The following is a 9,156-nucleotide window of genomic DNA, read 5'->3' on the forward strand; positions in this document are numbered from 1 at the left end:
TAATTTTGTCACTTGGTCAAAGAATGCAATAAGATTTGTCTGGCATGATCTATTTTTGACAAACCCATGTTGGCTTTTAGTAATGACTCTGTTTGCCTCTAGGTGTTCGTTGATTCGTTGTTTGATTATCTTTTCCAGGATCTTCCCAGGTATTGAGGTCAGGCTGATAGGTCTGTAATTTCCTGGGTCCGTTTTTTTTTCTTTTTTAAGGATGGGAACTACATCAGCTCTTTTCCAGTCCTCTGGTAGTTCCCCTGTGCTCCAGGATCTTTGAAAAATATAGTTCAGTGGTTCAGAGATCACATTTGCTAGTTCCTTGAGAACCTTGGGGTGTAATCCATCTGGTCCTGGTGATTTGAACTCGTCTAGGCAAAAAAGGTGTAAAATTGGGCAAAATTAATTTAACAAATGTCTCACTTAGCAACATAAATTCTGGGCTCAATTGTGGTTGTAAGGACTACCTGTAGTTTTAAACTTCTGGGAGTTGTTCTTGGAATTTGGAAGTATGCAAACATTGTTTCATTGTCCTGTTGAAGACAGTTAGAAGATAAATTAAGTAGAGCTTATTGTTAATTCTTGTAACTGCAGTGCAGAGATGTGATGTACATTTTAAAAATATGTCCTGATGATGTTTCCTTCATCTCATCCTCAGTTTGCCATAAAGTCAGCTTTAGGTGATATTTTATGTTCAAGTTTTAATGTTGAGCTTTTTCTCTTCTCCCAAAATATTTTTAGCTGTGAATATGACTAAGACAAAAACAGTGTTGATAAAGCTAGCAGGGCTGCAATTGGTGACACATGGAATGCTGTGGCATGCTTATCATTACCCACACCACATTTTGGATCAGCTGTATTATCTGAGTAGTTTCCAAAGCAGCCCCATACAGAGCACATTGTAGATGACCATTTGAGAGATGATGTTTAGGGTATCAATGTCTGAAGGGTTTCTCCATAACCTGAAGAAGGTTCTGAGGATGTTGGGAGGCAGCCTCCAAGCAGTCGTTTTTCTCCCTGGATTTTTGTCTTTGATAGCACTTTGTTTCCCAAGTTTCTTTCATGCCCACCTCTGTTTTTCAAAACTGGACTCTTTCCAAGCTTTTAATAGGATGGACAATAGATAGATAGATAGATAGATAGATAGATAGATAGATAGATAGATAGATAGATAGATAGACAGACAGATAGACAGACAGACAGACAGACAGACAGACAGACATAGATAGATAGATAGATAGATAGATAGATAGATAGATAGATAGATAGATAGTTACACACACACACATATATACTTTTAAAATGTCAGTATTGAGAAGAAATATGTCACCTACATGATCAATCCTATCTTATGCCATTGAAACAATTTATATTTGGTACAAGCAACCTCATCTTTTAAATGTTCGCACAGACTTTTTCCAGTTATTAAATAGCTACTGTGGTTCGTTAACCATGAGTTATTGATTCAAAGGTCAATAGTATGCTTTAAAATGATTGGCCTCAGAATAGCTGTACCCTTCTGGCAGGGCACAATGTGAGAATCAGTAATAAATCACTTACACGAACCACGATTAACCCAAGAGGTCAACCTAGCATATTCGTTTCTTCAATTAAATCCTCACAGTTTTACAACCATTATCCATTTAGGAATGAAAACCAGCCTCATTAACCATGTTTCCTGGTTAAGCTTGTAGAGCCACGCAGCTGAGGTCCAACGGAGTATAATATAAATCCTCTGGGGCGCGTAAGCAGAATTAAAAATGTTTATCCTGGTGAAAAGTCACTTCTAAAGGCATACACATAAAACAAAGAGAGTCTTAGGCATGATAGTGTCATTCTATCTCCGACCAAAACTTGCTTAATTTGATTACTCCATTTCTTTTTTTTTTTTAGTTTATTGAGGCTAGCCCTCTAAAACTAAGTGCCCTTTTGAGTGCCACTTCTATCAGCCTCCCCAGTTGGCGGGGGAACTCTGGGAGTTGAAGTCCTCGCTTCTTAAAACCGGTCTAGACCAGGGGTAGTCAACCTTGGCTCTTTTATGACTCGTGGACTTCAACTCCCAGAATTCCTGAGCCAGCTAAGCTGGCTCAGGAATTCTGGGAATTGAAGTCCACGAGTCATAAAAGAGCCAAGGTTGACTACCCCTGGTCTAGACTTTGAACTTCAGATTGCGCCTTAACTGGACCACGCCTTCCTTAGCCCCACCTAGCCCCGCTGTAACCATGGCACTCAAGAAACATCCCCCCCACCACACCCCTTTAAGCGGAAGTGACTCTTCAGGCACTTCCCGCGATCCCCGGTTGACGTGTCTGCCGAAGCCGGAAGTAGCCGAGGGGGCTCGGACGTGGAGCTGCGGGGTTTTGTTTTGCTTTGGCTTCCTCTCGGTCCTAGTCTGGGTCGCCATGGCGGTCGCGCGGCTGTTGCTGCTTTCCACCGTCCACGCGGTTCTTCCGCCCTTCATCTTCCCTTTCTACCTGCCTGGCCTGGCCCCCGTTAACTTCTGCGAGAAGTCGGATAAGGTCTCGGACTGCAAGGTCTGTGCCCGAGGAAGAGGGTCCCCTTCCCGGGAGCCGGTCGGGTCGGGAGGGGGCTGGGAGAGTCGGGAGGGTCAGGGGAGCGGCTAGCTTTGCTCCCCAAGTTCTCTGCCTCTGGGGCGGTTGCTGGGGATAATGAAAGGTCTCGGGTCGAGTCGGCTTTGCGATTGCCTACCTTCCTTGGCCATGATCCTGAAGTGCTTTTTAGTCCTGGGTTGTTGTTTTTTTTCAATCACACATTGTCTGCTAAGATCTGTTGGTCTGGCATCCAAATCAGATCTCAGCCTATTTAGCTTCTTTTCCTTCTCCTTCTGCCAAAGTCGACTAAGGGCTATTTATTGCCTGTTTGCAAAAAACCAAAAGTGAAAACGCCCCCCTTCACTGCCTTCTTGAATGGGTCATTTAATTTTCTCTAACGCCAAAGTGAGTTGCTATTGCTTTTTCTGGTTTGGTTGGACTTTGGCTCTTCCTGACCTTGGCCATCAACCTGGCACTTGAGTGTCTAGTGTTCTTTAGAATTCAAATAGTTGAAGAGGAGGTTTTAAAAGAATGTTTTAAAAGTTTATTATCCAGTCTAATTCATATTTTGCCAACGTGAAGCCAGACACAAGGGAGTAGCCATCCCACGGTCTTTCCAATTTGAATGGGCAGATGGGCTTTAAAAAGAAAAAAAAACTGCTTTTGATTTTAGGGTGATGTCTCAAACACAAATGTAGCTCACCTGTTCTCTGATCTCCCTGTAATTGGCACTTGTCATTATCTTGAGAATTGATCCACAATAAGGTTTTTCTGAATTTTCCTCCTATTTTACCCACAAGAGCAACCCTGTTTGTGAAGTGGGTTGGGCTGAAAGAGAGTGACTGATCCAAAGTCACCCAGCTGGCTAATTTGAACTTCTGTTGATAAAATATTGTTTCAGTACAATAAAATATATAAGACGCTATTTACATACAAGTTTTCTGTTTCTCTGGTCTGTTACTTAAATGATTAATCCTACTATATTTCTTCCTATGGGCTACATGCATTAAAAGTTGTAACCTTCTGTCCCAACTTCCTGATCTGTTCTAGGAGCTGTTAGCATCCACATGCATCAGATGTAGGAAATACGGTTATCCTAAAGAGAGCAAAAAATTCCTATTACCAACTAGATCCATTTGCTACTGGAAAATAGCATTCAATAAAAGCAAATTTACCTGAGATTTCAGTTGTTCTAAATAAAGTACTAATGTTCAAAATACTTTTAATTACATTGTCTATAGCTAAGAAAATTAATATGGGTTAAATTAATTATCTCTAATAATGTGTTCTTGTTTTTTGCAGTCTGTGATAGAACTATTTGTAAATAGACTGGATTCTGTGGAATCAGTCCTTCCTTATGAATATACTGCGTAAGTATATTAAATCTTATTCCTAATTTGGTTTGTAACACTGAACTACTTTATGAATGCTTTGCTAAGCTAAAAAAGGAATGGCTATCTCAATTCAGCTATGGTGGAAAATTACTTTTGCCCTTAAAATTAGTTGCTTGGTACAATATTTGATTTGTTAAGTCCTATTCAAAGCATTTGTCCGGAGGACAGTGTTGTATTCATTTGCTCAGTTGTACAAGTTAATTTTATAATTCATCTCTACTATTCTAAACATGGGACAACATTTTGTTCCATAATATATATATCATAATGTATATCTAATAAAGGTTATTTTAGTTGTGGTCTATTGTATTTTAGAATCTGATAACTAAAAATGTTCAAATTGCTAACCTAATTAATTCTAAAAAACAGTATTTATTAGATTTCTTGCTCATCTTAATACACAAATACAATTCTTTTGGAAAATATAATCAACTTTTTTCCCCAAGTATAAATATTAAAAATGAAAAAATTAAGAGATCTTACGCAAGAATGCAGATCTGATAACATATGGCACTCATGATATTTTGGGTTATTTTTATTTTAAAAAGCTTAAAACGTTTTTCTTTTTGTCTTAGTATTTTCTGAGCAAAGGTCGTCATTTAGGATAATGTATCTGCCAGGGTGCTTGATGATGTTACATTGGTTGGTTAGTAGATTGTGTGTCATCAAATTGTTGTTATGTGGTTGATTCTTAGCAACCACATAAATAGATCTTCTCCATGACAAACATTTCTAATCTGGTCCTTCAAGTCTTCCAATGATGCGCCCCTTGCAAGTCCATCTATCAAGCTACCAACCATCTTTTTCTCTTCCGTCTTTTCCAAAATTAGATCCTTTTCCAGAGAACTAGGCCTTTGCATAATGTGTCTGAAATATAATAAGTTAAGCTTGATGTTTCTTAAATGAAAATTTTGGGTTGATTTATTCAGTGATCGATTTGTTTATTTTTTGCCTGTACATGGTGTTCTCACCAACACCAAAGTTCAAAAGTATCAAAACTTTTTCTATCCTGTTTCTTTTAAATCCAGCTTTAACTTCAATACAGGCTGTCCTCGAGTTACGAATGTAATGGAGCCTGCCCATTCCATTCGTTACTTGAAAATTCATGGGAGTGAATCTCGTACCTCGAAGGAGATCACTCTCTGCTTTTCCCCACGCATTTGCTAATTGAATGCATGGGTGAATGCATGGTTCGTTAAGTGCACATGAGGTATCTCAGGGTGGGGAAGGCCATGGACGGCCTAGTGATGGAACAGGCCCCCAAGGCCTCCCTGATCCACTAAGATATCTCATGCTTCCCCCTCCCTTCCTGCCGTACAGGACTCAGCTTGCAAAAAATCCTCTCTGCCATGGTTTCTTTCCCTTTAAGGAAGAGGAGAGTCGGCTTGGAAATGCTTTTTGCGCCGACAATGGAAGCTCCTGGGTGCTGTAATATCCCGTGAGTTCAAAAGAGATCATGGCCCCCAGAACTTTTCATTCTTGGGGGGGGGAAGTGTTTGCTTCATTTGCTTGCCTATGGGACAAAGCATGGAATCGGCCAGGCGTAGGAACCAATGCAGGAACCAATGAACCAAGCAGCCCATGTGTGCTGCTTGCTCGCATGCGCTGGCCTTAGGTTGAAGGCAGCAGTGAAGCCTTCAACTGAGCTGGGAGGCATCGCGGGGTGAGTCCCCTTGTACCTGCGTCTAAGCTGCTGGCGGCGTCAGCCAACTGAGCAGCCACAATCTCCCCACCCAGCTACCAAGCCACTCAGCCCGCCTAACCTACTCCTTGCCTGACCAGCCGATAACACAAATCCTGACCGTTCTTCTCCTTCTCGTTCTTCTAGCTCAAGCAGCGGCAGCTGCTTGAGTTTCTCTGTTCTGTCCAAAGGCGCAGAGCAGGATTGTTCTCAAGAACACATGGGTGCGCTGCTCGCTCATGTGCGCCGGCCTTATTGAATCCTGCTCTGTGCCTCCAGTTTCTTCCACTCGGAGCAGAGAAACCCAAGCTGCTGCAACACTTTTTATCCAAACGGAGACCTGACAGAGATTGGAAGCTCCGTGTGACTGCCAATGTGGTGCTTCAGAAACAGAGAGGAATGCTCCATTTCTGAAACGCCTCATTGGCAGTCACACGGAGCTTCCAATCTCTGTCAGGTCTCCGTTCAGATAAAAAGTGTTGCAGCGCCTATGGGGATATTCAAAACGCAGCAATTCACTCTGTTTCCAAGCATTGTATTTGCTCACAGACGGAGTTCCCCATCTCCCCAAGATCTCCGCTCAGATAAAAAATGTTTGAGCGCCTATGGGACCCTTGGAAACGCAGTGATTCACTGCGTTTCCAAGTGTCCCTAGGTACTCAAATACCTTTTATCTGAACAGAGACTTGGGGAGATGGGAAGCTCCGTCTGTGAGCAAATGGGATGGTTGAAAACGCAGCGAATCATTCTGTTTTCACATGATGCATTTGCACACAGATGGAGCTCCTAGTCTCCCCAAGGTCTCCGTTTGGATAAAAAGTATTCCGGTGGTAGAAAGGATTTGGGGGGGAGCAAGGCACAGGCACAGAGTTTGCTCCGAAAATGATAGTTTCTGGGGTCTGTGATATCGCAAGAGTTCAGGTACCCATTCTCTGCAAAAGAGGATGGGTGCCTGAACATGCGCAATATTATGGCATCCAGGTGTTTCCATTGACTCTCCTCTCCCTCAAAGGCAGAAATTGTGGCAAAGAGGAGACTGATCTTCTCAAGGTGAATCTGGTGCGACAGGAAGGGAGGAGGATAGGGTGAATGTTGCAGAGTCTCTGCAGTCGTAACTCGGGGATTACCTGTAGAGTATAAGAGGGAATGCCGTTAGTGCTTTGTAATTGTTGTGGCTCCGTCTTGTGAGCCCCTCTTATCGGAGGAAGAAGGCTCCGAACATGAAGGAGAGGAGATGGCCAGGCCTCCCTCTCCAGGACCCTCCTCTCTGACAATGCCTCAGGTGTCTCCCGACGGAGAAGAGATTGACCAGGAGCCAGGTGTTTCTGAGATTGGCCAGGAGCCAGGTGTTTCGGATAGTGATGAAGATACGTTGTGGCTGGATCCAAGCCAGCGTAGGCGCGACAAGCGTGCGCAGCAGAAAAGGAGGCATGCCAGAGATTAAGCTGAGTCACTGGACCACACCCCACAGGCTATAAAAGGGAGGTGGTGGCCATTTGGACTCTGTGACGGACAAAGCTAAATCTCTGGTGAAATAGTTTGCTGTGGACTTAATCTCAAACTGTGTGTATTGTTTTTTGTTTCTGTGTTCTCTGAGTAAAAGTTCTTGGCAGGCAGCTACGGAGCTGCTGCCAAGTTTCTTATCTGTGGCGTGGAGTGTGGAGAAGTTATTTAACCCTCGGTTGGCTGTTTGGGTGTGTGTGTCAGACGGGGACAGAACAGTAATGGCCCTCAACATAGGGCATGGAGAATATAACCACATTAGTTTTGAAGACTTGACCGCTCTGACATTAGTAGAAAATTGCAATGCCAGATGGAATAGTTTAAATACCTAATAGCGAAATTGCATTTTTATTTTCTAAGGCCATTTTTGGTTGATGTGCAAAATATATTTTAAGTAGTTGATTCACCCTCATTCAAACCGGAAGATACTTAAATTTTGCCCCAATTTTCAAGCTAAGAAGTTCTCTAACATTAGCTTGGTGTACTGTCTTGCCATTTACTGTATTTGGAAGGTAGATATAAGAAAATAACCTATACCTCCTAACTGTGCCCATGCAACACAGGCACTATAAAATCCACTGCCCAATGTCTTACGCATTTATTAAATTTGTATGGATGTCCATTTCACAAAAAGCAACTCTGGGCAGTGTCAACAATTCAATAAATCAATACATATATAAATGTAAAATCAGTATAAAATATAAAAATAAATATTAAAAGATAAATATTATAAAAATAAAGATGTAAACCCTATGGAAAAAGAGGATAAGAATAGCTACCTCAGCAATGGAGCCATCTAAGCATGTCTCCAGTTCCCTGGGACCTCAGGCCTGATAATATAGGATTTATAAAGAGGATACTGATTCTTTCTGCATGCAGTTTCTTCCATCTGACTAGTTGGACTCTGTTTCTTTGAAAGTTGCCACGTTTTGTTATACTACTACCAAAATAAATTGGGAACTGACACTCTTTGACTACTGTCATTCACAGACTGAAAGATATAAACAAATGGATAATAAGAGATTCTATTGCTATATGCATACCGGTAGTAACTGAAGGATTTACACTTCCTCCTTGACTATAGGCAATAGTTTTAAATTGAGACATTTGGTGACATCAGTATATTTTCCCAGATGCCATTTTTTTAGCTTTTGTTACCGTATAGTTTTAAATGGTTTGATTTTCGTTTTATGATATCACCTTTGGTATTAACATTATGTTAAAATATTTATATACATTAATCATAAATTCATGTATAGGATGTCACCTAAGATGATATTCTCTGACGTGTTATTTTCTTTTATTTCTTGTTTGCTCGACTGCCTCTGTTTTATTTGGGTCATTGACCAACATAAAGGTTTGACTTTCTGACTGGTTCTTGTTGGTGAGATACATTAAAATAACACGGTTCCAAAATATGATTGAAAGTGTTAATTTCTGAAAACTTATGTTATTTAAAATTAATTTTAAAAAAATAGCCTGGGCCTTTGGTAAAAAGTGATGCACAAAGGCTCTTCAAATAAAATATTTTAACCCATACTGAGATGTTGGAATTTTATAAATCTGTATTCTTCCATAGATTTGATTTTTGTCAAGCAGAGGGAGGAAAACGACCTTCTGAAAACCTTGGTCAAGTATTGTTTGGTGAGAGGATTGAAGCATCTCCCTACAAGGTATAATCCTCATTTGAACAATGAACAAATGTAAAATTGCAAAAGAGAAAGCATGAATCTCACCAAAATGAAAGCTTGGGCAGAGTTGTTGCATGGGAGGAACCTGCAGATAATAATAATAATAATAATAATAATAATAATAATAATAATAATAGTAAAATTGGAAGGGACCTTGAAGGTCATCTAGTCCAACCCCCTGCTCAGGTAGGAAACCCTATACCATTTCGGACAAATGGCTGTCCAGTCTCTTCTTAAAAACTTCCAGTGTTGGAGCATTCACCGCTTCTGGAGGCAGGTTGTTCCACTGGTTAATTGTTCTCACTGTCAGGAAGTTTCTCCTTAGTTCTAGATTGCTTCTC

General features: G+C 41.0%; 1 protein-coding gene across 1 annotated transcript; it reads left to right on the forward strand.

Annotated features, from left to right (window-relative positions):
- The first annotated feature begins 2,354 nt into the window (after nucleotides 1–2,354).
- On the forward strand, nucleotides 2,355–8,810 carry LOC107291866 (transmembrane 9 superfamily member 2-like). The gene is made up of 3 exons (XM_015820902.1): nucleotides 2,355–2,528; nucleotides 3,849–3,916; nucleotides 8,704–8,810. The coding sequence occupies exons 1-3, from the start codon at nucleotides 2,397–2,399 to the stop codon at nucleotides 8,801–8,803; spliced, it is 300 nt and encodes a 99-aa protein (XP_015676388.1). The 5' UTR covers nucleotides 2,355–2,396; the 3' UTR covers nucleotides 8,804–8,810.
- Nucleotides 8,811–9,156: the final 346 nt, after the last annotated feature.

Source organism: Protobothrops mucrosquamatus, unplaced genomic scaffold (assembly GCF_001527695.2).
Source record: "Protobothrops mucrosquamatus isolate PMUCROS unplaced genomic scaffold, P.Mucros_1.0 scaffold1205, whole genome shotgun sequence".
Classification (NCBI taxonomy): domain Eukaryota; kingdom Metazoa; phylum Chordata; class Lepidosauria; order Squamata; family Viperidae; genus Protobothrops; species Protobothrops mucrosquamatus.

Coding starts and splice junctions, on each gene's coding strand:
- LOC107291866 (XM_015820902.1), top strand. CDS start 2,397: ATGGCGGTCGCGCGGCTGTTGCTGCTTTCCACCGTCCACGCGGTTCTT. Junction 2,529..3,848: donor ATAAGGTCTCGGACTGCAAG/GTCTGTGCCCGA, acceptor TGTTTTTTGCAG/TCTGTGATAGAACTATTTGT. Junction 3,917..8,703: donor CTTCCTTATGAATATACTGC/GTAAGTATATTA, acceptor ATTCTTCCATAG/ATTTGATTTTTGTCAAGCAG.